Source organism: Etheostoma spectabile, chromosome 15 (assembly GCF_008692095.1).
Source record: "Etheostoma spectabile isolate EspeVRDwgs_2016 chromosome 15, UIUC_Espe_1.0, whole genome shotgun sequence".
NCBI lineage: Eukaryota > Metazoa > Chordata > Actinopteri > Perciformes > Percidae > Etheostoma > Etheostoma spectabile.
The window spans coordinates 11436592-11461689 of NC_045747.1; the positions used below are offsets into that span (position 1 = coordinate 11436592).

Genomic DNA, 25098 nt, shown 5'->3' on the forward strand with positions numbered 1-25098 from the left:
TACTGTGTTGGTATAAAAAAGTAGATGGGGTGGGGGAAATTTACACCAGGCACTGATTATGTACACTTATTGTTGACATGTCATTTTAATGTTGTTTTTCATTAAAGACAAGTCATTGTTGGTTTTGTTTCACCTATGGTAACAGAAGTCTCGATTTGCCCATTGGATGCGATTGGGTTTGGATATTAAGGTGTACAGATGTCTCACAAATGTACTACAATAACTGAAGACTGATAGCTTACTGATCGTGATTTACAATATAACCCCTTAATGCATGTACCATATATCTATATATATATATATATATATAGATATATGTATTCGAGCAGCATTTGGCTGGTTGTGAAAAAAAATGTGAAAGACGTGTTGGTTGAGGCAATAGTAATATCAGACAATGGGGGGCACTATTTCACTGTCAAAAGCTGTGTGCTAGGACTTCTTTAACTGTCTATGGCTAGCACCAAACAGGCTTTGCAACAACAAGGAAGTGACCGACGAGAGAAGCCAGCAGACTGCTGTCAAGATGGCACCGAGTGGGCTGAAAGCGGTAGTAGGAGAAAGTAAGTTGCACTCTCTGTATCGTTATCTACTTACAGAAGTTTATCACAACTAACATTAAAATACATTGGTAGTTAATTCGAATTTATCTCGTACGAGCTCGATAAATTGACGTTAGACCTAACGTCATAACACTGCTGCGACGTTGGTTCACCAAAGGTTTCTTCCTGTTCCAGTCCCAATTTAAAATGCTAATATTACCTGAGGAAATAATGTTTTTCGCCAACCCAAGCCATTGATAACAGTTGGTATTGTTGTGTTGATAACAACATTTGCTGAGGGGAAATTAAGATTTGTTGGGATATTTGGCGGATGTAAAACGCGGCATCAGTGACTAAAATGTTGCGACAGTCCATAGGCTATCGTTAGCTAGCTAATGTTAACCTAAAAGGAAGTCTCATAACTTTTCTAGCCATGGACTAAATCAGCAGGAGCATTCATGTTGTGAGCAATTAAATATCAATAAAATCATAATTGTTCTTACAAAAAGTTTTTAAAGTAACTGATAATACAAGTTTTACTCAGGTGTGTTTTTTGTTTAAAAAAATGTAGGATAACAATTATGCATTCACAGTATTTATTAAAGTTAAGTGTAGGCTAATAATGAATAATATTAATACATTTTGTATTCACAAATTTCTACAAAGACAAATAGCGTTATGTGATGTTCATGGTTATTATATAACTATTATATACTTTTTTGTCATACGCCACATTTTAAGTATGGTAATCAAGTGGTTCCTTGTTCTAAACAACTTATGATGTTAAAGGTACATTTATTTTAATACTGGTAATGTTAAAACCTTTTCACTAATGCCAAGGGTTAGTAGGAGTGTAAAGTTAGTGTGCAAACACCTTCCACTCAGAATTGCTGAAATCTTTGTTATTTGTTTATTTGACAGGGACAATGCACAGCTTCTTAGCAGCATTGGAGCTAGCTATAAGCTCATTTTCATCTGTAGTCCCTGAGCAGTGGGATGTGTAGCCTACTGGTGTCTTGATCTAGCCTAGGATTCTGAGATCAGACCAACAATGACTTGTTTTTTATTCCTGTACATTTTTAGAATATGCTCCTTTTTTCATTGTCACTAGTTTAAATAACTCATGTTTGTAGGGCTGGGCTTTGGACATCTTTAAAAGCAGTTAGAAAGGTGGCATGTTGACAAGTCTTAAGCGCTTGATCTAATGCTTGAAAACATTGTTGTCTACGCATGTTGAGTTAAAGCATGGGAGAGTTCAGGCCCTCTCCCCTGTCACTATAATGCCAAATATAATATGTCATTGTAAGTAATCAACTTAGAGCAGTGACAGAGTAAAGTCGTAATACAGCAGTCTGTTACAGGCAAGACAGGCATCAGATGTGCATTAGATGATATGCATGCAGATATTTTGTAACATATTAAATATTAACAAATATGTAGGCTAAGATTTAGATTGCTAAAATAGCTGGAAGGATGTCTGCTTTAGGGTGGAAATCCCCAGCTACTAACTCCAGCCCATCTTTTCCAGTTCCCTCTATGAAAATAGGTTGGGCATGGCAAGATTATACTTTTTTCAGTGATTAATTTTCAACTTGGTCCTTGCAGACAGCTCTATGTTGTTGAATGTATGTTGGCACAAGCTAGATTATAGGTATGGCCTCCTATCTCAACAGTCCTGACCCAAAAACAAATTATAGTCTAACCAGCTTCCACTAAAAATTCAGAAACCCCACCAACACCAGATATTATTTTGGAAGCAATTCATAAAATTGCAATTACAATGATAATTAACAGAAGGTTTAGAGCAATGATTTTTTTTTGTCTTTATAATTATCTGCTGAATTAAATTTGTGCCAGCCAATTATCATGACAATTAGCAAGTCAATGGATGTTGTAATAAGACTTCTAACAATCAATCATATGTCTTAGAGAGTCACTGCTGTGTTTCTAATGAGCTTAATCAAGGAAGTACATGCTATCACATCGATGTAGTTCTTCATTTTCGTGTTTCTTGCAACGCTGTCCTTCTGTGCGCTATTAAAGAGAGGAAACGGTTTTGCTGAGGTGATAAACCACCCAGATCTTGTTAAGTAGATGATGGCCTTAACAATGGCAACACTTAGTATACATAGTATTTGTATTCTAACAGCTTTTTCTGTGTGGAATAGTGCCTCTGCTCTTTTACTCCTAAGGTTAATATTTTATTTCAAGGCATTTTAGACAAGGTTGCCTACCTACCAGTAGTACCATACCTCAACTGTTGCGCCTATGATTTTGCTGGAACAACTATGCTTTTGTCTGAGTCTCATACTCTTTAATCTAAACAGTATAACAAAAGGAAGTTGCACCCAACCGACTGAGTTAGTAAATACAAGTGCTATGGTTGGTTTCAAGAAAGTTCGTTGTTTCATTTCAGTGAAGCCATGCATGTATTCTTTTACTCTTTAGCTTCCGTTGTGCAGTAGATTGAATGCCACTCTGTCATACTCGATAAAGAGGAATTAAAAAAAAAAAAAGGTGAATGAGTGCTGTAACAAAAATTAGGAGTTATTTTCAATCATAACTATCACATAAAAATATAATGGTGTTATGTTACTTTGTTTTACAGACAGCATTGCCAAGTATTGCTGTTTTGGAGGCATTGCTAAAATTCCAACACTTGTTACCTTTTTTTTCTGTGTAAGATTTCCAAATTATTAATCTATATCAACGACATTTAATTTACAGGATTCTTTCGGTGCTGCTGGAGGTTTCTGCTGGTTGTCCCTCATTTTCAGCCTGGTGTCAATCACCTTCTGAGTTTTCTCTTGCACGACTGAAACAACTTTTAAATGTACACGTTCCACCAAAACAAGTTCCTATTTTGCAAAGTCATGGATGCTAAGTTTAGTGCTTAGCGCCGCCGAGGACAATTGTGATTGGCTTAAAGAAATGTCAATAAACAAGACCACGTTTTTTTCCTATCTCAGTATTCTGTGCGGACTAGCCAGACCCTCCTTCGAACCGCTGTGGCGATAGGTCTGGCAGTGCAAGACTACCAAATTATTGACAGTTTTCTGTAATCATATACGATTTATTTTTCCTCTCTTCTACAGAAATCCTCAATGGGGTTATCAAGAGTGTGAAGAAGGATGGAGAATGGAAGGTAACGGTTGACCAATAAGAATAAAAATCCCCTGATTTTGTCACTAGATTTAAAACCCCTTTTTATCTTGGGTTACTTCAGGTTCTTATCGTGGATCACATGAGCATGCGAATTCTGTCCTCTTGCTGCAAGATGTCTGACATTTTGGCAGAGGGGGTTACCAGTAAGTATGCAGATAACTAATGGTCTTGCATCCTATGGATCAGTTGCATATATGAGGGATCACACTTTAAAGAACTAACAGATATCAGTAGACATTTTTCAAGTGTTGCTTAACTTTTGCCAACCTCTTTAAAATGTCATCATAGAGAAATTGGGTGATATTTACGTTTGTCCTGGCCACATCCAAAATGCTCATCTTGTTTCCTACATGTTATGTGGATGGTCGTAATCTTTCTTAAGTTGACAATGTCCACTAGCGCATTAATGGTCCCTGATTGATTTGATAGAAGTGAAAAAGATGCAGTCCATTCAAAGCCATTTCATTTGCATAATCCCAATCAAAAAAAATCTTAAATTTGCACCTGAATGTGAAAGTGTTTTTCACCAGCCACACACCAAATGTGTGTGCCCTCTCAGAGTTCCGCACACACTTGTAATTCATGGCAGCATTCATTGATTTTGACCTTGCAGCTTGTACATAATATTACTGTATTTCAACTGACATGTCAGATTGTTTAGATTAAAGTAAAAATTCTCTGTTTTCTCCTTTTCAGTTGTGGAGGACATCAATAAACGTAGAGAGCCCATCTCTAGTTTGGAGGCCATTTATTTAATTTCACCTGTGGAGAAGGTTAGCTGTTGTCTATTCCTCAGTTCCCTCATTGTGAATTTTCTTAATCTCTTAACCAAAATTTGGTTTCATTTACAGTCAGTCCGTGCTCTTATTAATGACTTCAAAGATGCTGCCTTGACTTACAAAGCTGCACACATCTTCTTCACGGATAGTAAGTGTGTGTGTGTGTGTGTGTGTGTGTGTGTGTGTGTGTGTGTGTGTGTGTGTGTGTGTGTGTGTGTGTGTGTGTGTGTGTGTGTGTGTGTGTGTGTGTGTGTGTGTGTGTGTGTGTGTGTGTGTGTGTGTGTGTGTGTGTGTGTGTGTGTGTGTGTGTGTGTGTGTGTGTGTGTGTGTGTGAATATATTTAATAATAACATTAAGCTATTGCCTTTTCTAATTTATTAATGTTTGCTTCTATAGCTTGTCCAGATGGTCTCTTTGCCGAGATTGGTAGATCCAGAGTTGCCAAGGTCGTCAAGACTTTAAAAGAAATCAACGTTGCTTTCCTGCCTTATGAGGCTCAGGTAGGGAATTATCTCCCTTTCCCTAAATTTTTGGGCTACCAATTCTTATTCACTTTTGTTTTTGTGGTGCTTTGGTTACCAACAACTCCTGAGAACAAGATCTGGCTAGCCACCAAATTTCGTCTGTGTTTTGTGTGGTACTGGGCAGGTAACATACAGTGGGTTTATCTGTTATGCCTGCTATGGCTGGAAACAAGGTTGATGAGAAAGTTAAGAGCTCCCCTAGAGCTGTGGGCATATTACTATAAGCAGTGCATTTCACATTATACAAAGTCATTTTTCCTTTGTTGATGTAAGTGTGAATAGTTCAACTTAATTGTTAAATTGAGGCAAACCTTAATACCTCTCACCCCTGCAGGTATTCTCACTGGATGATCCGACCTCCATGTACTCCTTCTACAGTTCTAAGCCAAATAAAGATAAAGACAAAATGATGGAAAATCTGGCGGAGCAGATTGCCACCCTTTGTGACACACTTAAGGAGTACCCTGCAATCCGTTACCGCAAGTATGAAAGACTTGCATCAAAGCACACTGACATTAATTTTCCACTGAATTTGTTGATTCATTTGTATACCTCTCTGTTTCTAAGGGGACCAGAGGATAATGCTAGACTGGCTGTGGAGGTCCACCAGCGCCTTACTGCTCATAAAGCTGACAACCCAAGCATGGGAGAGGTTAGGAACTACTTAGACCACCACCCACAACACTTCTTATGTGCTCTACAGTATTAATACAATTCTTGTATCTGGAATTCTTATTCTGCTTTTTTTCTGCTAAACCAATCTTTCCATGTAAGAGAATACACTTCCTTTGGGATTCCGCAGCTCTTCACCTTCGCAGGTTGTGAACGTTTCTGTGGTTTCTGGGTTTTATATTCTGTTGATTACGCCTGCTGGACCTTTCCCTTTTCCCTTCTTTTCTGTCTTTCTTAGCTGACATATCCTTGCTCCTGAGATGGGTCTTAACAGGCATGTATTACTGTTTTCTTTTTGCCCCCATAGATCTGAAGTGCAATATCATGCTGTGCTGTCTAAACATTCTTTTTATTTTTTTTTTATTGTACTTGACAAATTTGCTGAAGCACTGCCTCATGCTGCATGACAGTGATATTAAATTTGTATTGAAATAGTTGATAAGACTTTTACCGCATGACAGATTTACAAAAAGATAATAAAGGGCCTTATATGTCATGCGAACTCTAGTCTAGATCCTAATTTATTATGCATCTGTAAAGTAAATCAAATTTTTGGTTAGTATTATATAATATCCCTTTTTTATTGTTTTTAGGGTGCAGATAAGGCAAGATCCCAGCTACTGATTGTTGATCGGGGGTTTGATCCCATCTCACCTATTCTACATGAGTTGACCTTCCAAGCAATGGCCTACGACTTGCTAGATATCAAACAAGACATCTATACGTGAGTGAATATCTGGGCTTCTGTTCATTCCCTTTGCCAGGTCAGTGTGCTGTTTTGGACATACCATTAATCCATAGTTAATTGTGTTGTACTTGTTTTATTTTTTGAAGTTATCAGACAACCGGCATTGGAAATTCAAATGACAGAGAAGTATTATTGGACGAAGATGACGAGCTCTGGGTTCAGCTCAGACATATGCACATTGCTGATGTCACTAAGTAAGTCTGACACAACTAGATGAGAATATAACTCATGTCATCATTATGACAACTAATTAAATGTACTCCTGCACAAGGTGACTAATCATTTTCAAAACCCATTGTTGCAGGAAAGTGACAGAGCTTCTTCGCACCTTTTGTGAGAGCAAGAGAATGTGCACAGACAATGTGAGTGTTCATACACAGTTCAGTTATTATTACAGAAGTCTGTAATATAAGATGATGAAAACCTATGTTCTAATACTATTTTGGTAAAAATGTTTTTGCATTTCAGGCCAACTTAAAAGATCTCTCTCAGATGTTAAAGAAGATGCCACAGTATCAAAAGGAGCTGAGCATGGTGAGGATGAAGAAAAGCCAAATCTTTACCATTAGTATTATATCATCCTCATCATCATCATCATCATCATTTTATTTATTTATTATTGTTATAAAGCCAGTACTCTCTGTTTAAGGAGGACTATACACAACAGTTAATTTTCCCTTAATCAGGATTTTGATCATATTTTATTAGGCAACAGTACTGACAGTAAATTTGACAGTTTGAAGAAGTCTAAATTAAAAAAAAAAGTGCCCACATTCTCGTTCATTTGCCCATACACTGACTGTCAATTATGACAAGAATTTCTGTTGCTCCGGAACGTTTCTGTCAGTCTTGCCTGTGGCTTTGAAAAAAATGTTTTATTGTTTTATATCATATGATGGTTTTGTTATAAATACAAATTAATTGAATGTTATTATTATGCATTTTCATTCACAGTATTCTACTCACTTGCACCTAGCCGAAGCTTGTATGAAGAAATTTAAGGGCTCTCTTGATAAGCTTTGTGAAGTGGAACAGGTCAGTACTCTTGTGGGGTGTACAACTGAAAAGAATATTTTTGACAATATCATTGACATTTTGACTCAACGCAGTTATGACACAAACCGCTCAGATAGATTTAAAAAATAATTGCATTGTTGTAATGTTTACAGCTATACTGTGGCGGTCCAGTTTATTACATCTACAGTTTTATGGCAATGAAATGAGTGAAGCTATAGTTGTCCTGTACATATAGCTGGAGGTATAAATAGAAACATGATAACGGCCTCTTGATCCCTAAAGAGAAAGGGACCCATAGAGCTGCAATAGTCATGGTATTTGTCTGCTCATGCATAGTTGATAAAATAATCTTCCATCCATCCATCCATCTTCGACCGCTTATCCGGTATCGGGTCGCGGGGGCAGCAGCTCCAGTAGGAGACCCCAAACTTCCCTTTCCCGAGCCACATCAACCAGCTCCGACTGGGGGATCCCGAGGCGTTCCCAGGCCAGTCCTAATCCTGGGTCTTCCCCGAGGCCTCTACCCAGCTGGACGTGCCTGGAACACCTCTCTAGGGAGGCGCCCAGGAGGCATCCTTACCAGATGCCCGAACCACCTCAACTGACTCCTTTCGACGCAAAGGAGCAGCGGCTCTACTCCGAGCTCCTCTCGGATGACTAAGCTTCTCACCCTATCGCTAAGGGAGACGCAAGCCACCCTCCTGAGGAAACCCATTTCGGCCGCTTGTACCCTTGATCTCGTTCTTTCGGTCATGACCCAGCCTTCACGACCATAGTTGAGGGTAGAAACGAAAATTGCCCGGTAGATTGAGAGCTTTGCCTTCTGGCTCAGCTCCCTTTTCGTCACAACGTTGCGATAAACGGAATGTAATGCCGCACCAGCTGCTCCGATTCTCAGACCAATCTCACGCTCCATGGTCCCCTCACTCGCTAATAATTCCTGCACTTGGGGTAAGGACTCACTCCCTACCTGAAGAAAGCACTCCATCGGTTTCCTCGCCTTTCGTCCCCCGCCTCCCTCCTGACACTCCTCTTCCCCCCACTGTGCCTGAGAACCATGGCCTCAGATTGAGAGCGCTGATCCTCATCCCAGCCGCTTCACACTCGGCTGCGAACCGATCCAGTGAGCGCTGAAATCACAGACCGATGACGCCATCAGGACACATCATCTGCAAAAAGCGCGATGAGATCCCGAGCCCACCGAACTGCAACCCTCCCCCGCCCCGACTACGCCTCGTATCCTGTCCATGAATATACAAACGATTGGTGACAAAGCGCAGCCCTGGCGGAGGCCAACCCCACCTGGAACGAGTCTGACTTACTGCCGAGAACCCGGACACAGCTCTTGCTTTGGTCATACAGAGATTGGATGCCCTGAAAGGACCCCCTCACCCCTACTCCCGCAGCACCTCCCACAATTTCTCCGGGGGACCCGTCATACGCCTCCTCCGATCCACAAAACACATGTAGACTGGTTTGGGCAATGACTCACCCAGGGCCACCCTCCAAGATCCTTGCGAGAGTGAAGATCTGATCCGTTGTTCCACGGCCAAAATAATCTTAGTTTGGAGGGTTTTTTTGTTTTTGTTTTTATATTACAGGGTAGCAACTATATGTCCCACTGTGTTAGTCAGTAACGGTAAGTATCTTAGAGGGAATGTCCGTCTGTCCCACTCACTTAACCCACTCAGTGTCCTTTGTGTGATGGCATCTTTATTTATAGCTCCACTGGTCTTGTGATATTTAATGGAGAATCGTTATATTACATAAGAAGCTTTGGACCGGACATCAACATCCATAGATCTACAGAAATGCAGGAGAAGCTGTTACGTCATCACTGAGTGTAAAAGCATTAAATAACCCATTTGTACTACTTGGTGATGTAGAAATCCTTCCATCAAAATGAGCCTGGGATAATGCCATGGTCCAGACCAGTGCAAAGCCCCAGGGTGTTGTGCGTATGAGCTAGATATGGTTGACAACATGACAGGATGTATTTGACTACAATTCCATCCCTTATCAGATAATGCACACAGGAAATGATAAGCATGCATGGTCGTGGCATTATGAGATACAAGTGTTAATGGGGCCTTTTTTGTATGAATGAATTACTCAAATGCACTAATGGACTGTCAGCATATCTGAAAGCTAGCTCTTTAATCCAATGAGCATGTTTTGGCTCAAAGATGGAAAGGGTGATCTAACAGCCACAGCTCTCTATCAGCTGTCATTTGTTTTAGTTTTCTACATCGTTTGGGCAACCCAATACAGGCGTATGTGTGTAACATTACAAACAGAACAGTGTGCTGTATCATGTGCTTTTGTAGCCACTCACTAATTTTAGTTGCTCAAAAAAAGTTTTGTTGTTGATTGACCCCAACAAACCTTAGTCCAGATTCATCTTAAAGCTTAACAAGAGTTTTTAGGGAGGTCACACAGTGCCCAGGATAGCATTAAAGGGATATCCCAAAGCTAGATGTAAGTATAAAAGCCAAGTTAAGGGGCCAATATCTGTCATTATTTTTGACGTAGTTAATGGAGTACAAATGCAACTCTGGAGGCTTACTGTGAATCTAGGACAGTTTCTTTCATTACAAATAGTTTTTTCTTCTGTTCAGTGAAACAATTTGTAAGTATTCTGAGATTATTATATGGAGCAGTTTACAGCATACGTAACGCCTGCATTAACCTTTTTAAGAAGTTTAGTGAAAGCTCAGCGCAATAGTCCTAATGCATTATTCTTAAAAGTCATAGTATTGCCATGAAACAAAAAATGTAGAATAAGGTTGAAATGAAAGTCATCATCCTGTGTCAGCTGCCCCATGAATTGTCTATCAGCTGACTTAAGTTGCAATTGAGATTCCAGTTGAAGTTAATAGTTAACCATGAGTGTCTTCCACAGGACCTGGCAATGGGAGCAAATGCAGAAGGGGAACCTCTAAAGGATGCCATGAAGAGCATTGTTCCTGTTCTCCTGAACAATGAAATTGGGGCCTATGAGAAGATCCGCATCATACTGCTGTACATATTCCACAAGAAAAGAGGTGCTTTTTTAAACTAATATGACATTAAAACCCACATTTTCTTTTTGCACAAAAACATACCTAAAGGGTTAACATGACCAGAAGCGTTGTTTTGTTGACTAGCAGAGAAACTAGTGTTATCATTGCCATCACCATTTTTAAATATCTGGTTATCCATGTAGGCATCGGGGAGGAGAACCTTGCCAAGCTCATCCAGCATGCAAACATACAAGCCGACAGCAACATCATCACCAATCTGCAGAACCTGGGCTGTAACATTATAGCTGGGGTAAATTTATTGATTGCATTGTGTGTTCAATTTCAATCATGATTTCCCCTTAGTATTTGTTACATACTTTATGTTGTTTGTTAGGGCCGCAATGCAGAGCAAACTCTGCCTGAACGGAGAGAGCGCACAGAGAGCACGTACCAGCTCTCTAGATGGGCACCCATAATTAAAGATGTCATGGAGGTAATACAGCCAAAACAAGGTTTCTGATTTTACTGGCACACCTGCTCAGTTTTCTAATTGTTACACAATCTGTGTTTCTGTGTCGCAGAATGCCATCGAGGACAAACTGGACAGAAAGCAGTGGCCATTCATCTCTGATCCTGCTCCCATCAACACAACTCAGACTGCAGTCAGGTGGGTGCTTGGTACAGAATATAAATTGTATGTAACTGTAATAAAGTAACACTATGCAATTCATATTTGATAAATGAACTGCACATTGGTACTTTTGTACAGTGCATGATGTATAACGAAATTATTAGTTAATGAGTAATAATACAAAAGATTTTGAAAACATGACGGCTAGAAAAGAAATCCCGGGTGCCTTACCCCCCCCCCCCCCCCCCCCCCCCCCCCTAATGTTCCAAAGTGATATTACTTTTTAAAAAAAGTCATAGTTTTGCTATTTTTTCAAAGCAACATAAACATTAATTGGAGTTACAGACAGATTAATGCTGTCCAATAAAAGCTTTTATCCATTATACTGAGTTGGAACCCAGCGTTTGACAAAGTGAGTTGAAAAGGGGAAGTTAAACCAGTTTTGCTTTTCATTCCTATCATGACCATAGGGCTTATACAAACCACTCCCATGGACCTGGGTTGACTCATAAGCTGCATAATGCACAATGCTGGTCCCCTTTAAGTAAAGTGCAGAATTAAAACTGAGTAGTCATTAATATTAACCCTAGGCTGTCTTAATAGGGCTGGCTATTAAAAATCGGACATTGCAGTTGGAAATAAAGTCTTAATTTGACCGCTTTTGTAACATTATAGAACTGATTGGCAGAGATAGTAAGGAAAGCATTACAATAAAATATCAATGCAATCTAAACTAAAATCGTGTTAAATCAGCAGAGCTGTGCATTGACTAAAGGGCCGTCCACACCAAGAAGATTACTATAATGATAACCATAACTATCTACTTTTTAAAAATCATTCTAACTCCAATGGATGGTGCACCACAACTATATTGACAGTGGCAAACAATATCGTTGGGATCACTTTTAGAGCAATTTAATGAACGATAGAAACCCTTAGAGCCAATCAGAATTCATCTGAATTTACCACATGATACTGCAGAGAGATTTGTTTCACACAGGTGGTCAGTGGCATGGTGTTATTTCCACTCTACGATCCTTTAGGTAGCTCAACATTACTTTAAATTGTTCATATTATGCTTTTTGGTTTTCCCCCTTACCTTTATTGTGTTATATATATTTTTGTGCACGCTATAGATTTACAAAGTGAAAAAGCTTAAAGTTCACACCAAAGAGACTTACCATCTTCCAGAGAAACACTTTTCACAAACCGCTCCAAGTAGCTCTAATGTATTCCAACCTTTATTTCCGTGACGAACGTGCATCACTTTATAACACACGTTTTAATGCTCGCCTAGCTGCTAGCTATATACTCCCTCTTACTCTGCAACTGACAAGCCTGCGCATGTGCGACTCCCAACAAAGATGGAACTGAAGTGAGATGCCTCGCTCGGTAGCTAAAACAGAGAGCGCAACACACAGGGTGAAAAGAAGAGCTGCAGCAATGTGCAGTACAACAAATATATGGGGTTTATGAAAATGAAACCACATAAACCTATTGTGGTACAACTTCTAAATACAATTAAGAACCTAAAAAAAATGAGTACAATATGAACTCTTTAAAAATATTTGTCGGTGGACGGGTTAGCTCATTTGGTAGAGCATGCACACCTATGCAGAGGTTTACTTTACTTTGCTGCATGTCATTCCCCTTCTCTCTCCCATTTCATATTTTCATCTGTCATGGGGAATTAAAGGTGTATGTATATACATATCCACATCCACCGGATCATTCAGTGTACTGAAACTGACTTATTGCTCAATTATTGTTTTAATTCTTTTACAGCAGTGCACGTTTTGGCCACTGGCACAAAAATAAATCTCCAACAGAATATCGCTCTGGCCCTCGTCTTATTATATTTGTGATTGGTGGGGTGTCACAGTCGGAGATGCGCTCTGCCTATGAAGTCACTCGAGCCACTGATGGAAAATGGGAAGTGCTGATTGGTAAGGAATCCATGTTGAGGAGACCACAATTTTTTTTTTGTCCCAAAAAATGCAGCATTCAAGAAGTTTTGCCTCCTTTTATGAAAAATATCACATTTTCCTTGACAGGGTCTTCTCACATCTTGACTCCAACCAGCTTCCTTAATGACCTGAAGAGTCTGGACCAAGTTCCTAATCCTGATAGTTAGACCCTGAACGGAGAGAGCACACTGGATTAAGGTTTTAGTCTTTCATTTAAGATGATTGGGTGCTGATCTTCTGTCACAGCCTCTCCGACGTCTAAAGTGATGCATGGGGAGAATTCTTAGATGTAGCCGTGGATGAACATGTTTGTGATTCTTCATTTTGTTTTAGAATAGTCATTTTGTTGAGAATTGGGTTCTGTGTACTGCTGTGATTAAAATTATATTAAATATTTAATTAGACAATAATATTTTGATTATTTTACTATTATCATTGAAGTTCTTATTTTTGTTACATTATATATGATGTTTCCCTAATTTTGTTTTCAAACAATTGCATCTTTCCCACAAAACTGGATTATGTCACACCAAAAATCTTATCAATTCTAATGTAGATGTATATAAGTCAGTAGAAGTATGTATTGTATATTCAGTGAGGTTAATTGTGAAATACATTCTTTTTTTTCTCTAGGTACATTTCTTTTCCTTGTTTGGGTAATTTAATTTTAGACAAAATGTCTTAACTGCTGAAATCTTGCACATTTACCATATACATTAATATATTGCTGGAAGCATGTATGGTGGGTGTTTTGTTTCTTGGATGTTAAAGACAGGTAATAAAGAAACATGATGTCACTTTAAATTGTGTCTTGTGCATTGTGTTCCAGAGGACTTTCAAATCAGCATAAACATTGTTTTAAATGTGTTGAAATAATCACAATTCACTGTCCACTTAGTATGATCTTTATCACACATGGTGATCCCAAATTTAAGAATAAACTTCCATGCTCAGAACTGTTTGTCATGGATCTTTTGACTTTGGTATTTTATTCAACCACCATCTTTCTCTAAAATATGTCAGCCAAGGAGGTTATGTTTTCTGTTTGTCAGCAGTATTACAGAAAACCTACTTGCCCAATTTTCATGAAACTTGGTGGAAGGGTGTAGCGTGAGCTAAAGAAAAACTTGTTAACCATCTGAGCTAGAGATGATCATTCATGCTTGAATATCATCCCAATTCTCTTCTCACCTGCCTCAGCAAGTTGTCCCTTGACTGTCCACAACTGGTTCAGAATGCTGTTGACCAAGTCCAGCCTTACAGCTTGCATCACTCCCATCTAATCCTCTTTACTCTGCTTCCTATCAAGTTCAGGATTCATTTTAAGATTATTGTCTTGACATATATAGCCTTGCATGGTCAGGCACCTGTTTACATCTCTGACCTGCTCCATCCTTCTATTATCAGTAGGTCATTTAGGTTTTCGGACCAGGGCTTACTGGCTGTCCCTTGTTCCCTTGATTAAAATTAAAAGGTGACAGTGCCTCTGAAGTGATGGCTCCGACCCTGCAGAAGGCCCTTTTGTCACACATTCTGTGGTCTCTGTTGACGCTTTTACAAAGCAGCTTAAGACTCACTTATTTAAATGGGCCTTTGTCTAATGTTAGTAATTTTGTTTGTTTTTTAAGTTTTTTTTGACTTTTTTTTTCTTTAATGTTTTTACCTTTTGTTTAATGCTTTTTTTTTTTTAAACAATTGTGTTCTTGTGAAGCACTTTGAGACTGTTCTGTAAAAGGTGCTACATTAAATAAACTTATTATATTTTGGAGCGGATTCGAATCATAGGGCAGATACAATAATTATTTTTTACTCTTGTTTTCATATTTTTAAGTTTATTTGTATGTGGGTGTTGAGTTTGACCTCATTTATCACATCACTGGCAGTTTATGTTTATCTCAATAGCACAACCTGAGCATATGCATACTTCCACTATTGCCAATATGAGGGCTTTAAAATGCAAACATGAATTTTAAATATAGTGTTATGTCAGAAGGGAGAACATGTACACCTAACAGGGAAAAAGATCATCCTCTCCATGTTGAGGATTATGTTTTCATCTGGGATTACAGATGGTAATATTACGGGCGGGGCACTGGCTTGGATCTTAATGGCAATGGGTTATTACTCAGGACTTAACTCTATTTAAAAGCCTTCCAACAAGTCATATCCAGTACACATTTGGAGTAGCATCAATCAGGATCATCATTTCCATTGCACATACAATAGTTACATTCAAGTATTGAATGGGTTCCCCATTACTTACAGAAAGTACTTTTGTGTAACTTTCTGTACTTTTCACATTTTCATCTAGTTTTCATTAGGGGACGCTTCCCCTTTTTTGCAGTACCTTTCATCATGGCAGCTTCCAAAGTGGACTCAAAATCAGAAGCTACCGACACTGAACTGGTAAGTTCTTTATAGACAAATATTCCCATGCTTGAAAGTTTGTGTATATTTTGCCATCATCATCATTTAAGATGCGTATTTTCTTAAATGCATTGTTCATTTATTTTAGATATTTGTGTACAGTATGGTATTTAATTCTCAAAGGCAACCAAAAGAAGCAAATATTTTAAGCTGTCACATTTATTCTTCTCCATTAAAGTATTTTATCATACTTTTTCAGCAATGTCATATACTATAATTGATTACATCTAGATATTACATCCATGTTTTACATTGGTCACCAAAATGGGTTCCTGGACTTTTACTGTGATATGGAGGGTGAAAAAAGTTTAGTTTTTAAGAACAATTGAATTTTAAATTAGGATTTACATTGGAACAATATACCAAAATTGTTTAGGACAAGTACAAAGGAGCACCACTATCTATGTTTTAATAGTTCATACTATTTGTTTTTCCTTTGGCTGATGTTCAACAGGTAACCCCAGAACATGAGGAGATCCTCAACATAATAAGTGACTCACAGCGTGGACGAATGAATGAACAGCGTTGCTCCTTGAGTCCTGTTAAAACTAGACAAATCAAAACTACACCTCCAGGTTGGAACAGCAGACACAAAGATACCGTCAGCAGTGAATTTTGTGGATTTAATGTTGATTTTTTCACCCCTGCTCCCCACAGGTTCAAACTATGGGGGACAACACCTTAATGAACTGAGAGTGTCATTGCCAGGGTTAAACTACCAGGTAATAGACTACAAACTGTAAGGGCTTTGTGCATGCAACTGCAGTGGTGGTGCTGTGAAAAATGAATGTCTACCCCGAATGTGACTTGTTTTCTCAGGAACCTTGGAGTACTAACCATCACAGCTCTGCACCCCAGATTTCTGTGACAGAGAGTACTCCAGATAGAAATAGGAAGCTTCTGTTGGTACCAGATAACCAATTAATGATCTGTTCTGTCCTACTGTTTCTTCTACTGACTCATTTGACATTATTAGATATAATTTGATCAAATCTTAATCTGTTTTTTTTTCCAATAGGAAGAATTAACTGATGAACAACAGCAGTTCATGAATATGATCAGCCAAGGCCAGTCGGGACGCATGGACGACCAGCGCTGTTTCTTGGATTCAAGCAAGAGTGCTCCCTGCACACCCAAACACACAGACGGAAAGCCTGCTGCATGTACATCAAGCACAGGTAAAAATTAAAACAGGTTGTAAAAATTAAAACAGGTTGAGGCTGTGTGTATAAAGTCTCTCTAAACATTTTCCAAAGTAAGTTGCAATTCTTGTAATTGCCTCTTACTTACCATTTAGTTTATTTTCCTTTTTAAAGTTAATTGCCTATACAGTTACTTAACTATTTCACCTGTTTTCAGATTTTATCTTCCCAGGTCAAGATTCTGAAATGTTTTTCAGCCTCTTGGCCAGCACTCAGGGCCGACGGCTTGACGACCAGCGAGTGTCTCTTCCGTCATTACCAGGAATAAAAAAGGAAAATGCCACATCTACTGCAGTAGGGGATTCAAGCTACTTGTGTTACATGGTCTCTAAAGTCCAGGTTAGTACTTTCCTTTTGTCAAAAAACTAAATACTTTACTTTATTTTTTTTTCACAAATATTACATAAATGAAATGTTTTTTTGTAGGATGCTACAAAGCCATACATTAGCAGACATGTTTTTCAGTTTTCATTTAATTTTCTGTTTTCATGGAAATGTCACGTCAAAGCATGCCACCATCTTAGGAAGAGTTAAATTAGGACATTTTTTCACGTTATTTCAATCCTGTAATATATCATTTGTTAAATTCAAGCCTGTTGACAGGGCTAATAATCTTATGATTACATTGTTACATAAAGCCATCATTTGCTCAATACTGTGTGGAACTTTACGTATCACAGAAGTGTGCCTTCTGATCAAGAATGCTGAAAAATGCTAATTTATTTTCAGGATTCCAGAATGGATGACCAAAGGTGTTCACTACCTCAAGACCTTACCCCGGCAACCCAGTGTTCACCAAAAAAGGATACATCTGCATATGCTTCAGGTCCTCCACGTTCAGCTTCATTCAGCCCCGGTTCAGACATAGGTCGACCAAAGACTGAAGACAAAGCATCTCAAAAACAGGTATCTGCTCAAGTCACTGCACATTTTTAAACCCAGGAGGTAAATTTCATTCATTTACTGATCTAAATATGTACGGTACAATTTTTCCCATCTAGGCCTTGACTCCAGCTAATCGGGAAGATTTTTTGTACTTAATAAGTCAATCCCAGCGTGGGCGAATGGATGAACAGCGATGTGTCTTAAACGTTAGTCCCCAGTCCACACCCAAACACAAACCCAGTCAGAGCACCTTTTCCAAAGGTTAGAATACAAACAGATTTGCCTTGTTGTTTTTATTCTAGCATTTGATGCATGAACTGCTCTTTCATGATGTCATAATTGTTTACATATGTTAACGCTGAACTAATATGGCCATTTTCACCAACCTAGGTCCAGATTCTGAAAAATTCTTTAGCCTGCTGGCCAACTCTCAGGGCCGACGTCTTGATGACCAGCGAGTGTCTCTTCCTTCGTTGCCAGGGATACAGAATGGAGGTACCACATCAACCGCTGCAGAGATGGATGCAAGCTACTTATGTTCCATGGTCTCCAAAGTCCAGGTTGGGCTTACTTTTGACAGTTTTTGTGATTTTACTCCAGAAAGTCTTCACACATGTATTTGCACATGTAGGATATGTTTAAAAGCACATCCAACTGCTTTTATCCAACATTACAACAATGAATCTTATTTTCCTTCCACAGGGCTCAAGGATGGATGAACAGAGATGTTCTTTACCCCACATCTTCCAAAATATGGGTACCCCATTTACTCAACGCAAAGAGCATCCCAAATCAGACGCACTTGATAAACCTCCCCAAAGGTCCAGCTCCTATTACCGTACCAAACCTGAACAACATCAGCAGGTGAGACATCATGCTGTACAATAAATACATTAAAATGACATCAGTGATGGATAGGGAGGCTCATCCTCCACAGTCTGTTGAAGAAAAAAATGTGCTTATTATATTTTATCCAGCTTCTACTGGCCAAGTTGTTTGTTAGTTGTCTCACTTCCCATTGCTTTTTTTTTTCTTTAAATCTGTATTAGGGGGCATCTCCAGCTGAACAGGAGCAGTTCTTACAAATGATAAGTCATGCACAAGGTGGACGTATGGAAGAGCAGCGCTGCTCTTTACAACCCAGCAGAAGTACACCTGCCACACCCATGCACAATGGAATTGCTTTAACTAGCGTAGCCACAGGTCAGAAAAAGCACAAGGTGTCAAGTATGTGTTTACGCCCCCTGAGACATCACAGCAATCACTCTTGACTCTCTGTAACAGGTGCAGACGCTGACGAATTCTTGAATATCATAGCCTTCAGTCGGGGACGATGGCTAGACGATCAGCGTGTTGCACTTCCTAACCTGCAAGGGACATGTGGGAATTCTGGAATAAAAGATAATGGTAAAAATGCAAAGGCTGGAATCCAAGTAAGTTATACAACATTTAAATGATTGATGGCAAAAGCATAAGGAATATTGGCAAATTGTTTTATTAAATAAATACATATTGCTAAATTTAGTTCCTTGATATTTTATGGTACCCTCCCACAATGTGAATGGTATGTGGGGCATGATGCATGTCTGTCAATGTGCAGGCATATTCTTGTGTCTAAAATGTTGTAAGTCATCATGGCAAAAATGTCATTCTTGGACCACAAGGTCTTGAACAGCTGAGCTGAAAGGATTTTGGAGCACCTTATGGTTTCAAATTGAGAGGGTAGATCTTCTCCATTCTAGATATGGAGCATATTTGTACCATTTGTATTGGACGTAAAGAAGAAAAGTATGTTGACATGGAAATACTTGCTTAATAAATATCTAATACACACAATTAATTATGATTTTATTAAATCACAGCTGTCATAGCAGAATACTTAACTGCTCAACTGCCTTTTTGATTTTTCCTCTGCAAGGTTTCACCACCACACATCACTGTGGCTGAAAGTACACCAACAACATCAAGGAAGGACTGTTCCACACCTGTCTCTCAATCCCAAATGGGTTATGCAGAGTCTGGCTCCCCCAGAGCCTTACCCAAATCTGCTTCATTTAACACTGCAACAGAATTTCAGAAGAAGCTAAATTCCCCAGCACAGGTACATTTTTCACCTCAAATATAACAGTGTTTTGATTTCATTAGGAGAGGGACTGCTAGGGGAAAAACATTGTCATTAGTTTTTTATTAAATTTAAAAATGCAAAGGTCATATAAAGGGATGAATATACTGCTAATACAAATATATTTACTGGTTGTTTTATATTGATTTGCACTGAAAGAAATTGTCAACCATACCAAAACTGAAACCTGAAAAGATCTAACTTGTGTGAGCCCAGCTTTTAGTTATTTAAATGACTTAACCCTACCCCAGTTAAGGGTTGCAGTTAGGGGTGGAAGTGCTTGCTGCTTTAAGTGATTAGTGTTCTAGAGCTGTTCTGTAGTTGGCCACTAATGAATGAACAATACAACTAAACAAGAGTCACTGAACCACTTTGTATAGAACAGCATGTCATGCTATTTCTTCACAGATGACAGTGAGGGTGTCCATGAGCTTCACACCAGAGCAGGTAAGTTGTACCACAGCTTGGTAGAATGTGAGCTAATTGCCTATGCTTGTTGTCTTAATAAAAGATTGGTTCCTTCATTTATGCTAATTTGGCTCTTATCTGTCATAGGGACACAGGAATATCAACCAACCATGTACATTCCCAGAAGTCTTCCTCACTCTAGGAGCCCCTGGAGATAACCTTGTGATCCCTCTTAGCCCACGACCTGACAGACCCCTGTCCTTCAACCTGAACCTTGTCCCAAAAGATGTCGAGTCCAGGCACAGCTCTCCAAGCCGTGCAAGTCCCAGAAAAGCCCACTCAAGGCCGTCATCTCCCAACCGACATGAACAGGGGAGCATGACCAGCCCCATCAGTCCAGATGAAGACTACTTCTCTCTGGTTGAGAAGGTTCACACATCCCAGCTGCAGAAGGGAATGACTCAAGGAGGACAAAAGGGGAAAGGGGATCCTGGAAAGGGGAGGGAAAAAGCTGAGCAGGGAAAGGGTGGTGGAAAGAAAATTAAGAAGGATGGTGGCAACAAACAATAGTCAGGTATGCCACAAATGATCTATTGAGGAAATTAATAGAAATGCAATGTGAGGTGTCTGTAAATGACTTGGATCGAAAACAACTGATGAATAAGGTTTATAAAATTGTATCTGTATTGTGAATATGCCCGCACTAATTAGAATCTCTTGCTGTAATACAACTCAACTTTATTCAGTTTTTATTTTCGGGACTGGGTAGGTAATGGTATTTAATTTATTTAATTTCATTGCTGGTTAATGTTCCATATACATATACGCTATCTATTTTGTTTCAAACTTAGTTGTGTGGATGAGAACTCTTTGCTTTGCGTAAATGCAATGTGTACAGTTAAAGATTATACTGTTTAAGCTGCTTATCCAAAGAGAGAAATTGTAGAAAGGATTAAATTAAGTTGAACTGCATCATTATCCTAGAGAGACTTGTAACATTTTACATTATTACAGAGCTATCAATTCACTACAATTGACTACTGTTTTCAAGAAATCATTGGTGCGCCTCAACCACACATGATGAAAAAGAAAGAGATGAAATTGCAATGATATTATGAGCAATAATTTGCCAGTTTGGTCTTCATATTGACACACAGTCTTATCTAAGCCAAGTAGGTTATCTGGGGTTGAACATGGCAAAGAAAAAGTAAAAAAAGAAAACTGAGTACTTGAGACAACATTGAGATTAACATTTATTGACGATTTACAGAGGAAAATCTCAGTGGTTCATATTGTATGAACTCATGCCTCAGCCGGATCTGGTATCTCATTCAGCAGAGTCACTTCCCTGAAGGTAAGAGAGAGAATTAGCACTTGCAGTACTTGTATAGTAGGAACACTATAACATTCAGTATTGATAGAGAAAGCAATGCAACATTTAGTAGAATGCAAAAACCATGGCTTCATGAAGTAAATTCACCACATGACACTGTCAAAGAGAAGAAAACAATTACTTTTCCAGCATCACGGCTCTTGACTCTCAGCTTGTTGACCTGGGACTCAGCAATGTCAGCACGCTCCTGAGCTTCCTCCAGCTCATGCTGAACCTTTCTCAGCCTGGACATGTGAGTGTTGGCCTGCTCCTCCTGTGACGGGTTTAGAGTTACATTAATTTAGTTGTTCATGCTGATGTCATTATTACATCCACACATTAAAATATCTGACTTACAGCCTCCTCAGCCTGTCTCTTGTAAGCCTTGACTTTGAGCTGCAGCTTGTCCACCAGATCCTGAAGTCTGGCCACATTCTTCTTGTCCTCCTCAGTCTGTACAGTTAATCAATGATCACTTATGGAGTGTTGATTCAGAGTCAAGCAGTTGTTGAAGAAGTATTTAGATGTTTTTCTTAAATTAAAGGTAGTATTACCACAGAATACAAGAAGAAGAAGCATACCTGCATTTAAATATTACTGAAGTAAAAGTACACAAGTATGATCAAATGAATGTGCTTCAGGTAACAAAAGTAAAAGTTCTCATCAAGCAGAATGGACCTTGTCAATGTTAATGCAATTTACCCAGTTATAATTGGGTTAGCATTTGTGTTTATTTCCCAGCGTAGCTCCACTCTACTTACAGTATACCTGACTATAGTGGTCAAATCAGGCAGGGCAATTGGAAATGTGCGGATGTACAGAACCTATCATTTCCCAAAAAATATAGTGGAGCAATAATAATAATATATAAGTAAGTAGTTTCCTTGAAATTACTCCAGTAAAGTTCAAGTACCTCAAAATTGTACTTAGGTAGTACTTAAGTAAAAGTACTTTGTTATTTTCCACCACTGGAATCAAGGATTAATTATAATAAAAATAATAATAATGCTTTTATTTAAAGTGCCATGCATGACACCCAAGGTCACTTCAAAAACAAACTATGGTCATTTTTAGTGAAATTAAATTTACCTGGTAGGTCAGCTCCTTCACTTTCCTCTCATATTTGCGGACACCTTTAATAGCGTCAGCTCCACGTCTCTGCTCACCCTCAACTTCAGCTTCTAGCTCCCGCACCTGTAATGTGATGACATAAATAATAAACAAATCAAGTCTTGTACAAGGATTTGAGGTCGGAGAAAGAAAGTCAAAGTTAATTTAATCCATTTAAAGCTTGATTCTCATTCTTCAATCATTCTGTGAGCATTTATATACAGTGCATACCCTGGACTCCAGTTTCTGGAGCTGCTTCTTGCCGCCCTTCATGGCGAGGTTCTCAGCCTCATCCAGACGGTGCTGCAGGTCCTTTACTGTGACCTCCAGGTTCTTCTTCATCCTCTCCAGGTGAGCGCTGGTGTCCTGCTCCTTCTTCAGCTCCTCGGCCATCATGGCAGCCTGAAATGATACAATGTTCTCTAATTCTTCCATAATCTATAGTAAACTTAACATTATCAATGCATGGAAGTAGACCAAAAAACATAAGGTGAGTTAGAGATGTAAACTCACATCAGTGATGGCCTTTTTGGCTTTCTCCTCAGCATTTCTTGATTCCTGAACTAAATCCTCCACTTCACCCTGAACCTGGACAAAGTCCGTTTCCAACTTCTTCTTGGTGTTCAGAAGACTGGTGTTCTGAATATTAAATAAAGAGCCACATTTAATTTCATATTTATAATGTATTTTTACAATAATAGTTTCTTGTGACTTGAGAACAAACCTGAGAATGAAGCAGTCCGACACGCTCACTAGCGTCAACCAACTCTTGTTCAGCCACTTTGCGTCCTCTCTCCGTCTGCTCCAGAGCGGCTCTCAGCTCCTCAATCTCAGCCAGCATCAGGCCATTTCTACGCTCCACCATGGCAACCTGCTCCTTCATGTCTTCCTGTCCTCTAACAGCATCGTCAAGGTGCAGTTGGGCATCCTGAAACAAGAGTTCATGTTAACTTGTCGTACTCTAAAACCGTTTTTTTCATTCAGTGATCAAAGAAATCTCACCTTGAGCTGTCCCTGGACATTCCTCAGTTGTTTCTGGGCCTCAGCAGCCTGCCTGTTGGCGTGGCTCAGCTGAATCTCCATCTCATTCAGGTCTCCCTCCATCTTCTTCTTGATTCTCAGGGCATCATTCCTGCTCCTGACCTCAGCATCCAGAGTGCTCTGCATGGAGTCTATCACCCTCTGGCTGTTCCTCTTGATCTGCTCCATCTCCTCATCTTTCTCTGACAGCTTTCTGTCAATCTCACTTTTGACCTGGTTGAGCTCAAGTTGAATACGGAGAATCTTGGACTCCTCATGCTCCAGTGTACCCTTTAAGAAAAGTCCTTTTAAGTATTGCCAAGAACCACAATAACTGTTCTGTCATAACAACACATATCTGAAATTAGTTAAAAGTACTAATATCATAGGGCACCATTAAAGGAATTGTTGCAATAACAAACACATTAAATATAAAAATGATACCTCTGCCTCCTCCAGGGCAGTCTGAATTTCAACCTTCTCACTTTCTACAGTCTTTTTTGCTTTTTCCAACTCATGGATGCTTTTTCCAGTCTCACCAATCTGTTCAGTCAGATCTGAGATCTCCTCTACAGAGAAAATACAAGAAAGAGAAACATTCTTATATCCTCCACAATAATTAATACATTATTATTTGACTTTAAAGCAGATTGTAGTTGACATACGCTGCAGGTTCTTGTTCTCTCTTTTCATGGTCTCCAGCTGATCAAGAGCCTCCTCATAAGAGTTCTTCATCTTAAACAGTTCAGTGCTGAGAGAACGAGCCTCCTTTTGGGCTCCTTCCAGCTCTGCCTGGCTCTCCTCATATTTCTGTTTCCATTCTGTCAGGACCTATAAGGGTCAATTAAAAGGTAGGTTAATTAAATAATGACTTAATTATATTGGTATGTGTTGCTTTTAATTAAACTGGGTTTTGATGACCAGTTTAACCATTTACCTTATCAAAGTTCCTCTGTTTCTTGTCAAGGTTAGCAGCCAGACTATTAGCTCTCTCCACATCAATCATGAGGTCCTCCACCTCCGCCTGTAGCCTCTGCTTGGTCTTTTCCAGAGAGGCACACTTAGCATTCACAGCCTCAATAGATTCCTCAGCGTCCTGCAGGCGCTGGGCAAGCTTTTTCCTGAAGTGACGTAGTGAAATTAATTTTGCAAAAATATATGAATAGGTAAACTATTGAATTCAAATCATGTACAGTATTTATGAAAAAGTAAAAGTTTTCATTTACTTTGCCTCCTCCAGTTCCTCAGTGCGCTGAATAGCATCAGTCTCATATTTGCTCCTCCACTGAGCCACCTCGCTGTTGGCCTTGGACATTCCTCGCTGCAGCTCAGCCTTGGCCTCCTGCTCCTCTTCAAACTGCTCTCTGAGCAGATCACAGTCATGCCGGACTGACTGAACAGCATGGGCCATGGCGTTCTTGGCCTGTAAATTCATAATAACAAGCATTCTTAATTACCAGCCAAGACAGTGGTGCTGAAATTGTTTTGACCTTGTGTGCGTGTGTGTG

General features: G+C 39.3%; 3 protein-coding genes across 8 annotated transcripts in view; 2 read left to right on the plus strand and 1 right to left on the minus strand.

The window, feature by feature from the left end:
• Nucleotides 1-439: 439 nt before the first annotated feature.
• Nucleotides 440-13848, plus strand: stxbp2 (syntaxin binding protein 2). 4 transcript variants are annotated; one of them, XM_032538566.1, is made up of 19 exons: nucleotides 440-560; nucleotides 3635-3684; nucleotides 3766-3847; nucleotides 4401-4477; nucleotides 4556-4631; nucleotides 4880-4983; nucleotides 5342-5490; nucleotides 5575-5659; nucleotides 6273-6403; nucleotides 6514-6621; nucleotides 6732-6789; nucleotides 6896-6961; nucleotides 7382-7462; nucleotides 10347-10488; nucleotides 10650-10756; nucleotides 10841-10939; nucleotides 11028-11113; nucleotides 12866-13023; nucleotides 13132-13848. In XM_032538566.1, the coding sequence occupies exons 1-19, from the start codon at nucleotides 524-526 to the stop codon at nucleotides 13209-13211; spliced, it is 1776 nt and encodes a 591-aa protein (XP_032394457.1). In that variant the 5' UTR covers nucleotides 440-523; the 3' UTR covers nucleotides 13212-13848. The 4 variants fall into 4 exon arrangements, with proteins under 4 accessions (XP_032394457.1, XP_032394455.1, XP_032394456.1 ...); XM_032538565.1 differs by having other exon boundaries at nucleotides 441-560; nucleotides 12863-13023; XM_032538567.1 differs by having other exon boundaries at nucleotides 497-564; nucleotides 12863-13023.
• A 1356-nt stretch (nucleotides 13849-15204) lies between these two features.
• Nucleotides 15205-21339, plus strand: LOC116703664 (uncharacterized). 2 transcript variants are annotated; one of them, XM_032538557.1, is made up of 15 exons: nucleotides 15205-15450; nucleotides 15926-16046; nucleotides 16129-16193; nucleotides 16291-16396; nucleotides 16488-16649; nucleotides 16846-17012; nucleotides 17403-17579; nucleotides 17675-17819; nucleotides 17949-18118; nucleotides 18261-18422; nucleotides 18608-18761; nucleotides 18843-18991; nucleotides 19477-19659; nucleotides 20089-20127; nucleotides 20236-21339. In XM_032538557.1, exons 1-15 carry the CDS (start codon nucleotides 15400-15402, stop codon nucleotides 20656-20658), a joined length of 2274 nt encoding a protein of 757 aa, XP_032394448.1. In that variant the 5' UTR covers nucleotides 15205-15399; the 3' UTR covers nucleotides 20659-21339. The 2 variants fall into 2 exon arrangements, with proteins under 2 accessions (XP_032394448.1, XP_032394449.1); XM_032538558.1 differs by lacking the exon at nucleotides 16291-16396 and having other exon boundaries at nucleotides 16490-16649; nucleotides 16831-17012.
• The window catches only part of LOC116703651 (myosin heavy chain, fast skeletal muscle), an 11841-nt gene continuing 8057 nt past the window's right edge, over nucleotides 21315-25098 (minus strand). The window contains exons 28-39 of one of the 2 annotated variants that reach the window (XM_032538523.1): nucleotides 24817-25013; nucleotides 24528-24711; nucleotides 24256-24421; nucleotides 24035-24159; nucleotides 23573-23881; nucleotides 23295-23498; nucleotides 23084-23209; nucleotides 22802-22972; nucleotides 22550-22654; nucleotides 21818-21913; nucleotides 21603-21734; nucleotides 21315-21436 (exon numbers count right to left, since the gene is read on the minus strand). In XM_032538523.1, coding sequence (XP_032394414.1) covers nucleotides 21416-21436; nucleotides 21603-21734; nucleotides 21818-21913; nucleotides 22550-22654; nucleotides 22802-22972; nucleotides 23084-23209; nucleotides 23295-23498; nucleotides 23573-23881; nucleotides 24035-24159; nucleotides 24256-24421; nucleotides 24528-24711; nucleotides 24817-25013 — 1836 coding nt within the window. In that variant the 3' untranslated portion in view covers nucleotides 21315-21415. The remainder of the gene's footprint in view (nucleotides 21437-21602; nucleotides 21735-21817; nucleotides 21914-22549; nucleotides 22655-22801; nucleotides 22973-23083; nucleotides 23210-23294; nucleotides 23499-23572; nucleotides 23882-24034; nucleotides 24160-24255; nucleotides 24422-24527; nucleotides 24712-24816; nucleotides 25014-25098) is intronic. The other variant, XM_032538522.1, reaches the window with a different exon arrangement.

Bases quoted from the DNA above. Each gene is read 5' to 3' on its own strand.
- stxbp2 (XM_032538564.1), top strand. From the start codon at position 524: ATGGCACCGAGTGGGCTGAAAGCGGTAGTAGGAGAAA. The intron at 561-3,634 runs GTAAGTTGCACT...TCTCTTCTACAG, and splicing joins GAAAGCGGTAGTAGGAGAAA to AAATCCTCAATGGGGTTATC. The intron at 5,660-6,272 runs GTTAGGAACTAC...TATTGTTTTTAG, and splicing joins ACAACCCAAGCATGGGAGAG to GGTGCAGATAAGGCAAGATC.
- LOC116703664 (XM_032538557.1), top strand. From the start codon at position 15,400: ATGGCAGCTTCCAAAGTGGACTCAAAATCAGAAGCTACCGACACTGAA. The intron at 17,013-17,402 runs GTTAGTACTTTC...ATTTATTTTCAG, and splicing joins ACATGGTCTCTAAAGTCCAG to GATTCCAGAATGGATGACCA. The intron at 18,423-18,607 runs GTGAGACATCAT...AATCTGTATTAG, and splicing joins AACCTGAACAACATCAGCAG to GGGGCATCTCCAGCTGAACA.